At 46.4% G+C, this 14,498-nt stretch overlaps 2 protein-coding genes across 12 annotated transcripts in view; both read right to left on the reverse strand.

Annotated features, from left to right (window-relative positions):
- Window positions 1-14,498, reverse strand: part of GNAL (G protein subunit alpha L) — a 147,118-nt gene that overhangs the window by 19,896 nt on the left and 112,724 nt on the right. For all 11 annotated transcript variants that reach the window (XM_070629661.1, XM_070629659.1, XM_070629656.1 and 8 more), the window contains 4 exons: window positions 2,643-2,697; window positions 1,087-1,160; window positions 490-548; window positions 16-136 (listed from right to left, as the gene is read on the reverse strand). In XM_070629661.1, coding sequence (XP_070485762.1) covers window positions 16-136; window positions 490-548; window positions 1,087-1,160; window positions 2,643-2,697 — 309 coding nt within the window. The remainder of the gene's footprint in view (window positions 1-15; window positions 137-489; window positions 549-1,086; window positions 1,161-2,642; window positions 2,698-14,498) is intronic.
- On the reverse strand, window positions 8,501-11,846 carry CHMP1B (charged multivesicular body protein 1B). Its single transcript, XM_008506913.2, has one exon. The coding sequence runs from the start codon at window positions 11,076-11,078 to the stop codon at window positions 10,479-10,481; it is 600 nt and encodes a 199-aa protein (XP_008505135.1). The 5' UTR covers window positions 11,079-11,846; the 3' UTR covers window positions 8,501-10,478.

Consider the following 14,498-nt stretch of genomic DNA (forward strand, 5'->3'; position numbering starts at 1 on the left):
TATTATTTGTATAACCTGTTGTTCCAGATGCTCTCGAAAAGGTCCAGGGACTCTCTCAGCCTGTTGGTGTTGTTGTCTTCCCGAATCACCATGTTGTAGCTACTGCAGGCCGCGACGTAGATGATAGCCGTGACGTCTTTGTGGGACAAGAGGGCAAAAGGGAAGCATGCTAGTTAGACAGACAGTGGTTGTGGGGGTATGATAAAGTACACATCCAAGGGCTACTTATTTCCACAGAAATTTTCATTCCATGATTAGAAGAATGACTTAAATAAGCACCGCGCGTATAACTGTTTCAGTAATGCACCTGACCAGGGGTCTACCCAAACTAGCAAACGAGGAATGTAAATTCGGGATGCTTAAATTCTTTATTTACGAGATTCATATCTAAGGCAATTTATGGATGATTAATTCAAAGCTACTTAGACATAGCAGCAGGAGCGAGTGTGAGAATTCATCCCCATTTTCTTGAGAGAGCATAGAAGTCACCGTTAAAGCACTGGATCCATTTTCTTCTCTCGTCCCTCTGGCCACCGACATCAAACATGCTGCGGAAGAACAACGGGACGACAGTTCTTAGGAGCTCGTGGAGCCACGCGCACTCCCAAGCCGGCCTGCGGCACTGCCTGCTGTGAGCCCTGAGGTTCCGCACCACCTCACCCGGCCTGGGTGTCCACACCCAGTTCCTTCTTGGCTTCTTGGGCTCACACCACTCGCCCGTGCTCACCAGGCAGGCTCGGCCCCTCTTCTCAGGGCAGCCTGCGCAGCGCCCTCTGCCCGAGCGGCATCTCCTGGCTGCAGTTTCTCTCCACCTACGCAAATGCCACGAATCTTTCTCACCTGTCAGGCATCTCTGGCTCTCAGATTCCTTCCTTCCCTAAACTTCTTGCATGTACTTTAGGACCACACAGTCTGGATTTACTTATCTGAAAGGGTAGTGATGCACATTCGGGATCCCACTCCCTCCATCTTGGTGCCCGTGGGCCACAGGCTGGGCCTTCTGACCACACACCCATCAGGGCCCCAGCAGGCAGCATGGCTTCCTGCCCACACCTCTGCAGCCGGCCGTGCTCTCAACACACTTACTGAAAGTTTACTTTGTCCACTTGGAATCGTGTCTCAAAAATCCCTGATGTCAGAACTCTGCATCTGAGAAGGTCCTGGGAGCAAGAAGAGAGAAGCAAAACAAATGACGTCATTGTTCTCCTTCAGAAGGAAAGCCTGGATGCAACCATAATAATTGAGTTTTTCCAACAGCAATTTCTTCCATTGTATAAGAAACAATAATAATTAAAAACTCAGACAAATGTTCTGTCCCACTCCTCAGAGAAAGTCACAATTAATGTATTGGTTTGACCTTGGAGACTTGAGAGCTGTGCTTTTATTTTCTTTAGGAAGTTTTTTTTATCATTCGTGGATGCATCCCACTGACTGTCAGGCATCTGAGAACCAAATCACATGCTGAGTGTTTGGGGCAGAGACACTGCCGCGCTCTGCGGCTACAACAGGAGAGCTGCCGGCCATGGGTTCAGAACCATCTGGTGACAAACCAAAGGAAGCGTAACTCTGCATTCACAAATCATAGATTTTTTTGGACTGGATGCTGGTTGATTAGATTTTCTCTTTCTTGCCTGCATATTCCTGTTCTCTGTAGGATAATAGATGATGCAGGCCAGAGGGGATGTGAAAGCCGTTCAGTTTTACACAGCTGACGACTCGTACATCTGTCAGATGTCAGGGCTGTTTTTTTCTGATCACCAAATCCATTATGATGTTAATTAAGCGGCTGCTCTGCAGTAATTCTGGAAGATGGGAGGCGGTCCTCCCCTCTCAGTCTGAAGAGAAGTGTTCAGGACGGCCCCAAGGGATTGGCACAAGACTAGGAAGGCTTGATTGCTCTGTCTGATAATCTCGAGCTCTTGGAGTCAGCCTCAGAGAAACTGACTTCGGGGGAGAGAGGAGCTCAGTCCTCCAGGGGAGGCAGAGAAGAGACAGCCTCCAGCAGAGGCCCACGGCCAAGGCCCTCCAGGGCACACAGACACTGGGGAGCGTTGCAGAAGCAGTTTCAATGGAGCCCCCCCCAACTTCCTTGGAGTTCACTAGCTCTAGAGGCATCTGGGGGCGCTCCTAAGCGGAGCAGTTCAGGATCACTGAGTCTCTGCAGATACCTGAGGGTGGAAGGTTGCTCTCTGCTACCTAACAAATGTGCAGTGGGGCGCTTTTCTCCAGCTCAACCCAAAGGAGACACTCTGGGTTACACCTGGAGAGTGTGCTTGTGGTCTGTGACCCAGACCGGGGCCAAGAGCAGAATGGGCACAGTTTATGAAGCTGGAGAAGTAAAGGTTTAGTTTTCTGTTGACATCTCCACTAGAAATGGGAATTGCATATTGCTATTCCACAGATAAAATTATTTCAATATTGGCAATTTAGAAATCTAGTAAGTTTCAGAGAGCTAAGTCAGGGGCAAATCACAGGGTGGGGCAAACACACCACGTGCACAGCAGGGACAACACAATTAGCAAACGGTAGTTATTTTAAGGATTTTTCCTTTAATCTACGTGTAAATAACCACCGAACAGCACTGGCAGTCCCTCTAACCTCCCGAGTTTCCGCCGGCCGGGCGCAGGTCTAGCTTCACATACCTGGTCTGTGGGTGTGTAGTCCACCAAACTGACGCTGTCGATTCTTTCCAGGAAGCTGAAAAGAAAGCCAGCACGAGCTCAGAAGGTTCTCTGAGGACTTTCTCCTGGGTTGTGGAGTAGTGCACGGGGAGAGTCACACGCCACGGGAGGACAGGGCAGGGGGAGGCTGAGGGAGGGGCCCACTGTCTCTCCTGAAAGCATCTGCCTGGATAGCACACGGCTCCTCACGGAGCGGCTAGGACTGGATCCTTCTTCCTCTCCTCTCTGCGGCCCCTTCCCTCGTGCCCACGGCCGCAGGTCGGGGTGAGGGGCCGCTCAGAGCTGGGGAAGGGGCAGGGCCTCCTTCCAAGGCCAGGCTAGCAGAAGGCCATGCTGCGACGGCAGTGCAAAAGGAGGGGCGAGGATGTTCCCGGGGCGTGAGAAGTCTGAAGATGATGCAGAAGCGATGTGAGCGTGTCCGCGTGCTAGCGGGAGGGATCCCGCGTGCACACCCGGCCGAGGCCCTGCGTGTTACCGACCAGCGGGAGGGCGGCGCCCAAGGGAGAGGAACCGGCAGGTCCCGCACCGGCCGCAGCCGAAGGCCCCGCAGGCCCCTCTCCCTCCGCGGGGACCGCCCTCACCCCCGCTGGGCCTCCAGCCGCCTGAGCGCCCGCGTCCATCTCCGCGCCAGCCCCGCTTTGTTCTGCATAGCGCTCGCCACGGCCCCGCATGTTTTACATCCATCCATCTGTTTATTATCTGTATCTTCCTCCAAAATGGAAGACCGACAGGGCAGGGCTTTGTCCTGTTGGCCCAGGTATCCCGGACCCAGCGCTGGTGGGCCCTGAACATCTGCCGGATGAACGCGCGTCCGCCCCCTCCTCGCCCACAGCCTGGGGAGGTGAAAAGCGCGCCCGAGAGGCTGGGCCACAGCGGCTGCCACACTTGATTGTCAAGACACAGGAAGAGAGGGGCTGGTAAACTAGTGAGGAAGGACCACTTCCGGAGGGCGAGGGGCACAGGGGCTTCCGAATGGAAGCAGGGCATGTGAGGAGAGGGAGGGTCTCAATGGCCCAAGCTCCCCAGGCCTTGGGTGTCCGTGTGGCCAGGGTGAGGTTCTGGGACTGGGGAGGGTGAATGTGACCTAGAGGGACAGCAGCCGACCCCCTGCCTGTCCACCCCTGGATGGTTTGGGTTCCATCACTGGGCAGCTGAAGTGAGCAATGACCCAGCCTTCCTTTAAGCCCGTGTGCTTGTGGGCATTGGGCACAGCACAGAGGAGGTGTCACCCCCTCACCGCCCCCCCACCCCCATCTCCACACATCACCAGCCTGCACTGCTGGCCCTTGAGTGGCATTCAGCTCAGGCAGGAGGGAGGCCAAGACACAGGAAGGCCGCTTAATTCCCTTGGCCATCTTAACTCTTTCCTACCGGAAAGCTAAAGATAGCCCCAGGTGGCCCGAGATGGCGGCCTGGTGCTGGGGTGACAATTTGGCAGCCCTCCATCTACATGCCCTTGATTTAGCACAAGGCCCAGCTGCTCCAGAATCAAGACCTACCTCAGAGCTACAACAAGGGGCACCTCCACAGCAGGGAAGCCACAAGCAGAATGTAGGAAGGGGCAAGAGCGGAGCTGCTGGTGTTAGGGATGTCCTTTCAGAGACAGGAAGTGGTGGGGCAGCATCAGGAATGAGGTTGTTTCAGCTGGAGGACAGGGCCATCTCACCCAAGGGGAAGGCAGCTGTGGAGGGTGGTGTCTGTGACTGCACTGCCTGCCCTGGGAGTTGTCAAAGAAAGTAAACTGCTCCTGGAGAAGGACTGCAGGGCTATGGCCAGGTGGCAAGGCCACTGAGCAGCCAAAGGGACTCCTACCTGCCTGCAGCCTCTCTGGGCACTACGAGCCCTGGTAGGTGCTGCGGTGTACCAGAAGGTGGGTGAATTGGCCCAGGGCACAGAGCTGGTACCTGAGGAGGAAGAGTTAGGACAGAATGCAAACAACCCTGGAAGTGCCGCCTGGAGGGGCTGCCTGGGAGCTGGAGAATCACGGGAGGCCCCAGGGTCCCGAGGCTCCAGGGAGGGGAGGGCCCTGCCCTGGCCTGAGGCCTGGTTTGAAAACCACAGTGTAGTTTGGCTCAGTCCCTGCCGGCCTTGAATTCAGTGGAGTGGAGAGTGCCTCAGAAGCACACACTGAGTCCTGACCATCTAGCAGGAAAGGAGCAAAAAGACTGGGATGAAGTGAGGGAGGTTTCTGCTCCTGGAAAGGGAGCGCTGGACTGGGGCCCCGACAACCAGGCAGGTCTCCGTGGGGAGGTGAGCTGCTCCTCCCTTTTCCCCGCCCCGGGTAGGCTACAATAATTTGATTCAGAAATGCTCTGTCGTCTTGGCAGGGGACATAGAATACTGCACATGTGATACGGAACCCAATCACTTCTGACTGAAAGGGCTGGAAGGAACTGAAAGTTAAACTAAATATGAAGCCTTTGGCTAAGTGAGGGTTTAGGAAGTAATGAATTTCAAACAGGATGCAGATGGGGTGGAGGGAGGTGGGCGAATTTATTCAGATGGTAATTACAAGTATAAGTAGAAACAATGAAATGTGGTTAAAAAAATACATCAGAAGTTCTTGATAGGTGTGATTAAAGACTGCCTTCTGAAGGATGCAGTGGGAGTACCTTCCTGAACACTTATTGTAAAATAAGTGGTTCTGAGATGCCAATGACAAAGGCGAAGATGTCAAGTTCTTTTCCATCCCTAATCTCCAGGATGGGTATTCAAAGTTCCTTCCAGCTCTGATACTTAACCATCTAACTGAGAACTGAGAGGTATCAAGGAGCATTTCCAAAAGTATCTTCTTTTGGCACTCTTTTTGGATTGTTACTGATGCTGAATGGTATTCTGAGTTCTTGGATTTCATGCGTGTGCCATGAAAATAAAATGGGAAAATTCCCCTCTGGATGTAAATGTGTCCCCCAGTTCTTTGAAAGACTCTCTAAGGAATAAAGGAATAATGTAAAAATCTATAGCAGTAGATTTCTGTCAGCCTTTTGCCTTAATCTTTGGTTCAGTCAGCATATTTCCTACCATGTTGTAGAAGTACTTCAAATTGGGGCTCCTAAGATATCTAGAGATGACTTTTAAGAGTCTTCCCAATCATACACAGAATTTCACGTGACTACATTTTAAAGGGTTAGTAACACTGTCTTCTTAAATATGCACTGTCTGTTAAGCCAAAAAATTAACCAGATTAAAGAATTTCCCTTGTAGACCATTCATTCACACTAGACACAGAGTTGCAAGACAATACCAAATGACAATTATGAAAAATACCCTCATTATGGACACTATAAAAGAGTAGTTAAAAAGCAATTTACTTTTTTTTTTTCATTCTTTCCTGCTACAGCTGAGGATATTCATGTTTGCAGAAGCATTTTTATTCTCATCATTTAGACTCCCCCTTCTGTTTGATATTGGCACAAAATGGCGATTCCTGATTTCTCTCTCATCTGCTGTCTGCAACCCCACTAAAATAAGTCAAAAGTTACTGAGTTGATCATGAACAGGGACAAGGGATCATGAAATGATGAAAACTCTTCGGTTAAGTGCCTTTAAATAGCTGGGTCTGAGAAAATGCACCAACTAAATTTAATTAAAAGGTCATTAAAATTATTTCTTTTGTGTAAAATGTAGCAAGGTGGAACTCTGTCAAGAACTCTTCTCAGTGTGTTATTAAAATTTACTCATGATGCGTATTTACATGATACAACAATGCTATGGAGAAAACTATTACCTATATAGTAACAAAGCCCCAGGCAGTGCCGGGTGCAGCAGGGTCGTGATCCTTGCTACTTGAGAGGTGGTCCTCAGAGCAGCAGAGGCAGCATCTGCAGATCTCAGGAATCAGGATGTACAGCTGAACCATATCCCCTGGTGAAACCGTGACCCACGTGCACATCAAAGTGTGCGATGCACTGTGCCTGGCCTCTCCGTTTTTACTGCCACCACACTCCAGGCTCTGATCTCTCTTCACCTGGACAATAGCATTTCTGATGGCTCACGCTCCTGCTCCTGTCTTTAGGGTAAAGTTCACGCTTCTAATCTGGCCTCCAAGCCCTTTACAATTTGTCCGATCTCTTCATCACTCTTTTTGATGGTAAACCCTCCATTCCAGTCAAATCCCCATGTAGCGTTTGGCCTCTCAGACCTTTGTGTAATTCCCACCTTTTTTTCTTTGAAGCCCCAGATTAAAAACCCCACCTCTTCCAAGAAGCCAATTCTAAGCACCACGGACACTGAAATCCTGTTCCCCACGTAGACTTACTGTTTCATGATTTGATTGTCAACTGCTTTGTACAACACGTAGAAATCATTGTACAACATGATTTGATTGTACACTGCTTTATATTGAGATTTACCCTTTTTGAAAGTTGGGGTATAAAATACACAGTGTGTAAAGTGCACTAATCCTAAGTGTTCATCTTGATGACCTTTTTACATCTGGATACACTCATGTCCATTTTTCTCTTTATGTGTCTACCTCACTGTATTGAGCACTGTTTAAGGTAGAAGCGTGTCTTTTATTTCTAGAAAGAAGCCCCAGAGAGCCAGCACCCAATATACTTAGTCTAAATCTCTTATTCAGCCATTCTGAATAAACACTGCTGAATTGTTTGTCCTGACACTCTTCAGGAGAGAGGGAGCAGGAGCAAACGTTTCACTTTGGAGAAATGCTATGAAGGAAAAGTTACAGTGCTTCTGAGGATTCACAATGGGTCTCCGGCCCAGGGCTCACTGCATCCACTTTACCCACCGTGTCCATTGTCATTAGAGAGCTCTCGGGACGATCACGAGTGACAGCACCCAAGGGAGGTGTGCATTCATGCCGACACACTACCAGGAGCCAGCTGAGCTGGGCACCACCCCAGGCCCAGTAACTGTGACCGAGACGGACCTTGTCTGGTCCTGCTTCATATGGAACTTACCATCTAGTGGTAGGAAAACGAATCTAGGCAAACTAGACAGACATTTTCCTAATTCCAGTCAGTTGATTAAAAGAAAAAAAAAATTACGACGGCCTGCTCACCAATCTGTTTAATGTCCACTGACTTGTAGCTTTTTTGCCCTTAGTACCAAAGGTCTTGAGCTTTGGATTTCAGCTACAGACGCCTCCAAAAGGGTGCTGTGCGTATTGCAGAGGAATCTAGAACACAAGGTCCCTCACTGCTGCTTTACAATGTGAGACTGTCTGGCTGACTCTAAGACTATGTTCAGCTAATAAGGTTATCAGATTGCTGTTTATTTTAGGTGGCTCTTTCCTATATCAAAGACAGCAGGGCAGGCACGTGGGGCCCAAGCCTATAGCACACCTTTGTCTAAAAGGCACACACGTGCGTTAACAATCCTTCAGGAACAAACAGGTTGTTAGAAAGTTCTCCAATAGTGCACTTATCATCTGATCTGAAATAAAATAACAATCCTTAAAATAAACTAAAATTTTATTCTAAATCTGTTAGAAATGGTATATTTGAAGGCAGAAAAACAAAAACGAGAAATAAGAGTAAAAGTTGTACTGGTAGTTGCATGAAAATTAACTATTTCCTTGGTATATTTGAATTGGATCCTTTTGTAAATTATATCTATCTTTAGCCCAGGGAAGCTTCAATGTGAGGAAGAATCTTGTTGCCATGAAGAAACTATTACAGTAAAGAAGTAATAGTTAGGGCTTCTAGAAACACATATGAAAATTCCACGCTAACCAAACCGAAATTCAGGTGGTTAAGGGTGAGTTTGGGAAAATATCATGCCTTCTGAACCAAGTCTACCTCTGAATTCTTTTTCTTAAATAGCTTTTTAAACAGGATGCACACTCATAGGCAGTGACATGCAGTTTAAAATGATTTATTTGACAAACTTCTGTGGTTTACATTTCAGCATTTCATTAACTGCAAAAATGAGGAAATAATTCATGGGCCTGGTGTGCTTTTGAAAATAATATTTTATGGTTCATAAAAATGTACATTCATATTGTTTGAAATCAACATATTTTAAGAAAGTTCAAGCATTGTTTAATCTCACAAAATATATTATTTTGTTGGGAATATTTGCACTATAAAAGGATCTTCAATTTACCAAAGGATTCAACACTAAGCTATTTTTTAAGTTGCAATTATTTTTTCCAGTCTAAAGAGGGGTTACAAATCATGCTGCACTCACACACAGCTGCCTCTGTACAGCCATGCAGATGACAGGGGCGAGTTCTACAAAGATGCAGGGCAGAGAACTGACAGTGTCCCTTAGAGAAGACTTCAGAACAACATCCAGTCAGATGTAAAGACACTTAAATATGAGGATCAGTCCTCATCTGCATACACTTGTTCACTTTTATTTATTTTAAACACACTCATTCACACTGGAAAACATAATAGTGAAGACTTGGTTATCAATCTTTCAAAGGGCTTAGAAGAGTCCCTATAATTATTTTCTGAAACACTGGAATTCTCTTATGGAGAAATCTTCCAGTGAAGGAAAGGGGGAATTTAAAATATCCTTAAATATTTAACTTATACTAATATAACTGCCAAGACAAAAGCAAGTCCCTGTTCTCCATGTTTTCAGGCTATGAGAAAGTGATGGCTACAGGCTTTACTTTTCAGCCAGAGAATATACACTGCCACTCCAGAAAGATGGAAGGCAGCACAGCTGGGCTCTAGCTTTAGAGGGCCAAGCCTGCTGTCCAATCCTGCATCTTTTCCGTTTTCCCAGACTTCCAGCTGGCTGCGTGTATGTTTAAGTCATTTGCATGGCTAGGTAAAACATTCCACCATATATCTCCAAGGCTTTTAAAGAGTTGTTGCTTTAAGACAAAATAATAAATGCAAATAATCAGAACTTAAAATGTGGTTCTAATTTCATTTCTATTTTTGTTAAAATAAAAACAAAACCAACAACACACAGTCCTGGATTCTCTCAAATCAATCAACAGTTCTTTGGCAATGTTAAGAGTGAGTGATATGACTGCTGTGCTAATTAACATACTTTACAAGAAATCTAATTAAAGTATTGAAATAGGAAAATGACTAGAAATGTGTTAGAGAAGTTCATTTGAAGAAACTGTCGTGTTAAATCTTTTAAGTGTTTTTAAAAACTCTTTAGTAAGTAAAAAGATAAATGAACAATTTTTTCTTATAATAAATGGAAGTTACGTGGCATTTTTTCCAGTTATAAGACAACTACAATGGGAAAAATTTATAGAACATAAATAGTAAAAGAGTATTATGCAAGACTGTCCTAAGGTAATTTTAGTGTTAAGTTAGGAAAACAGGTTAATAGTCAACTGTAGTCTTGATTTGACGGCAAAAAACAAAGGATACAGAAACAGCACAGTCCATTAAATAAGTTGAATTGAGGTACTGACAGCTCTGTAATCAACCCAATCATTCTCTCTTTAATTTTTACGTGCCACCTGTCAATTCTAGATAGTATCAATTACACTAAATTTTAAAAAATAACCAATTTTGATAATTCGGGCAGAAAACTGAATACACAGGAACGAGAGTTTTGACGAAATTTTGGAGAAAGATTTACATACACCAAATTAACTACTACTGTTAAAAGGCCGCTATAATAACACACATCATTACAAGCTATAGAAAACTTTAAAATGCAGTTAAGAGTGGAGAAAGCCTGGAATTTCTTAATGTATCCGGAGAGCACTGAAAACCCATGGGTAAAAGCATTTTAAGTAAAGAGCATTTCAGCATTCTGGCACGTTCAGAGTTTCTAGTGTATAGTATCTTTCTAATATACAGAGAGCATTTCAAAAGGTGGCTACGGCCAGGAAACCTCAGAGTGGGTTCTGTGTCACACTTGATCCCGCAGGCGGGCCAGTCTCTGGGATAGTTCATCCTGCTCGGCCGAAGCCACGCTCGTAGCCACGGAGCCGGTCTGCCCCTGCGGCAGCTCCATGTTGAGGTCTAGGCCGGCCTCGTCTGCCATTTCCTGGAGCAGCATATCCACTTGGTTCTGGGGAGTGGTCAGCGTCGTCGTGCTGCTCATCGTGTCTTCCATTTGCTGCGTCTGGACATCCAGCGTCTCAAACTGGTGCTCGAATTTGTCCATTAAGGCAGAGATCTTCTCCAGATTCATGGTCTTCAGCGTCGCATCCATCGACTTAACCACACCGGCCATCGACTTGGTCACCTTGCCCATCGTCACCGCCGTCTGGACTCTGGCAGCCACAGCATCAACCCGCGCACTCATTCTCAAGAAATTCACCGCCTGGTTCTTCTGGCGAATGGCATTTTCGGCGTGAATCCTCGCAACTTCCATGTTGCCCTTCTGAATGGCCTTTTTAATTTTGGCCTTTTCGGCCTTTTCCTCCTTGTCGCATTTTTTGGCACTCCTGCTCAGTTCTTTGGCCGCGAACTTCAGGTTGAACAGGTGTTTCTCCATGTTGGACATAGTCGGACGGCTCTTTGGGGGTCGGCGGCCCGGGCCAAGAGGCGCGCAGAAGGGAAAGAGAAAGAGAGAGGTCCGCTCCCGGCCGCCGCTCCTTTGTTTTGGTCCTACTTCCTGTTTCTACCTGCGCGGCGCAGACGATGACGTTAAGTCAGGCGCCGAGGGGCGGGGCCCGCGGGCCGGACGTCGCCGGGGACGCCCGAGGGGCGGGGCTCGGGCCGGACCACGCAAAGCTGGACCCGCCGCGCTGAATGCCGCGCAGCCGAGCACGGTGCTCGCTCGCTCTCTACACCGAGGTCCACCCGGTTTTAAAAGTATTTAAGCGTTAGTAAATTCACGAAAATTAGTGTCCGCACACGCTTCTTAGGAATATACCTACTGAAGTGGACGGGCTATGTTTAGAGCTACACGTAAGAAATACCCGAACTCCAACGTGGCAGGCTTAAGGTGGGTGGCCAGAAGGCTAAAAACCAGCGGACCGTGACCTAGGTCGGCAGACTTAAAGGCGCCTTTACATGCACGGTTAACTTCCACTTTCTCAGGGGAACCTGAAACCATGGATCATTAATACTCTAAAAAATAAAAGAAAACAAAAGCTGTATCATTGACCTGCGCCTCAATCTGACTACAATTTGGGATGGAGTCTTGTGACATCCTTTTATTGCAGTGGGTGAAAATACCTTCAAAACCGTGGACCACCACATTTATAGCGTCGCCAGAAGTTCAGCTCATAGGTGAGCTGCCAGCAACTGTCATCCAAAAATCCTTCTATGGTTTAGTAATAAAAGGACCTATTTTTTGCTGGTACAATTCTATCTATTTGATGTTTTATAAATATCCAAGGAACTTCACTCACATTAAGTTTGACAGGCTAAATTATCATTTTTAAATTATGCAGGCAGAGAATGGTGAAGTATTGGGACCCGCACCCACTGGGATACATCAAAACTGTCACTATGTATTTTATACCCTTTAAAAGGTAGGCTTTCAAATGGCAGCAATGTGTGCTGTAGCTTTTTTCTTTTAGAAAGATTCCTCAGATAGGAAATAACAAAATATAAGAAAGCCCGACCTGGCCTAATGATCTGGGTTGAAAATGAATACTGAGAGCTAACTCTGTTTAGACATCATTTTAATCCAGAGCCTCCCCATCCTTTGGGGCCTCCTGGGGTAAGTTGCCAATGGTCTTGCCCCACAGATTAAAGGAGTGGTGGTGTCACAGGCATCTTCCTAGAATACAGCTCTGATTATATGACTCTCTTGCTCCAAAACGGGCATAACGACTGAACGCTATGCGGCATGTTAGGTCCCCACCCTCTCCTCTCTTTCCCTCCCCGACTTGCCAGTCAAACCAGACTGAAGCATGGAAGTTGACCATAATTTGTGTCATTTGATGTGTGTGCAGAATGGTCTCTATGCTCCTCCCTCTGTGCACACCGCTGCCTGCTTACCTGCTTCCTGGCTTTACATCCCATGCATCTCTGCCTATTCAGATTGTGCATGCCTCTCCTCAAAAGCCACCTTCTCCGTGAAGCCTCCCAGGACCCTCTCCTCTGTCACCTATTATCTTAGGAACCACGTGGAAGCAGATGACAGGCTTATTCCTTTCCCCCCATGGAAGCCAGCAAGCGCTCTGCGCACAGTAGGCACTGACTCCCATAAGGCTTTGCTGAATTGAATTGTCATTGAGAGGTGCTAGGACATTACTCTAGTTAGCAGCTTAGCCAACATTACGTTTTTTTCCCTAAAGTAGTGGAACTGTTTCTTCAAATGAGATGTTTCTAAAAACAGAATATAAAAAGCCAATAATAGGGAAGAAATCTGAAGTGGGGATAGAGGGGATAGACCCTCTTGTCTGCTCACCCCACAAAATACCCTCCCTTTCTTTTGGATTCCTTAGTGTTTGCAAGCTGGTTCTTTGACCATGTTGCACAGTTTGCACAATGACAAACTCTACTTAGGTGAGAGGGTTTGGAATATAGTCAGGAGAAACTGTGATAGATGATGAGGATAATGACAACTAACATTTATTAAGTAGTGACATGCCAGGCGTTGTTCTGGGCACTTTACATGAATTAACTCATCTCATCCTAGAAACCTATGAAGTAGATACATCTCCAATTTACAGATAAGGAAACTGAAGTACAGAGAGCTGAGCAACTGGCCCACGACCACACATCTGCTAAGTGTTAGAAAGAGGATTCCATGGATATAGCCAGGACCAGTAATAAAACAACGGGAAGTTCAATAAGTTAACAAGAATAAAAGACCGATTATCTTTGGCTTAAAAGAAGAAGGTGACTTAGCAGCCGCTCTGTGAGAAGACTGAGGAGTTGCATTGACTGCAAGGTAAATTTGCACTAAAGCAAGGTTACTAAAAGAAGTTAACATCCCCTGAAACTGCATTCACGGACTGACATTCACTGACTGATGGCAGGTCTCTAGACCGGTCAGTCTAGAGAATGGAGTGAGTTCCAGAAGCCTTATTTTCAGACAGCAGGGTAGACTGGAACGCAGAAGAGGAGGCTGACCTGGCCTTTGGCAGCTGCCCCTCCTCCCCGAGCTCAGGGGAGAAGCATTCCCAGGCCCCTGCCTTCTTCTTCCTTCTAGACACCCCTCAACTATCCCCACTGTGCTCAGTATGACCTGTAGCTAACACTTTTACATTTCTAGAGCAAGTTTTCTTCTGAGCTCCAATATACCCAACTGTCTCCTGACTCTGGAGAATTTGAGGTGCAAGACCGTTTGGCAACTCCTCCAACTGACTGAACTCTCAGTCCTCCCCCAAAGCTGCTCATCCCTACCCACTAAATGGCACGTCCGTTCATTCACCTAGTTGTTCAAGTGAGATGCTTAGGAATAAGCCTGGATGACTCCCTTCTCTACGTCTACACCCCATCTCTGAGTTTTTCCATTCTTTGCATTCCATCAAGGGTGAAAACCTTCAGGGTATGTGTCAGACTTGTATACTTTCTTTTTCATGTATCTAGCAAAGGGGAGATTATGTTTATGAAAGATTGTCAAAGGAGACTTTGGTCCTAGGACAATTCTGATTGCACATGAGAACCTTCTGGACTCAATTCATGGTATAAAAAAAGAACATACAGTTTATAATCACTGGAACTCTACCTTACAACACCCATAGCCAAAGTAGAACGCTTTTTAGGGACTGTAAGAAAATTTTGATTAGAGTGCACACATTTCTAGAAAGGGGCATGAGTCAAACCAGTTAATTATTCTTATCATAAAATGAGGAAGAAAAAATGCTATAATATGGCACATATGGCCTATTTCTTTTTCCTTCCTCTGAACCAATACAAATGGTTAAACTGAAACATTTAAGCAGAACATGTGGCTTGATTTCACTGGACAATAAATCATTTGCTAAATCTAAAGACAGTCTAAAAAAAAGAAAAGAAGTAG

Source organism: Equus przewalskii, chromosome 7 (assembly GCF_037783145.1).
Source record: "Equus przewalskii isolate Varuska chromosome 7, EquPr2, whole genome shotgun sequence".
Classification (NCBI taxonomy): domain Eukaryota; kingdom Metazoa; phylum Chordata; class Mammalia; order Perissodactyla; family Equidae; genus Equus; species Equus przewalskii.

Coding starts and splice junctions, on each gene's coding strand:
- CHMP1B (XM_008506913.2), bottom strand. CDS start 11,078: ATGTCCAACATGGAGAAACACCTGTTCAACCTGAAGTTCGCGGCCAAA.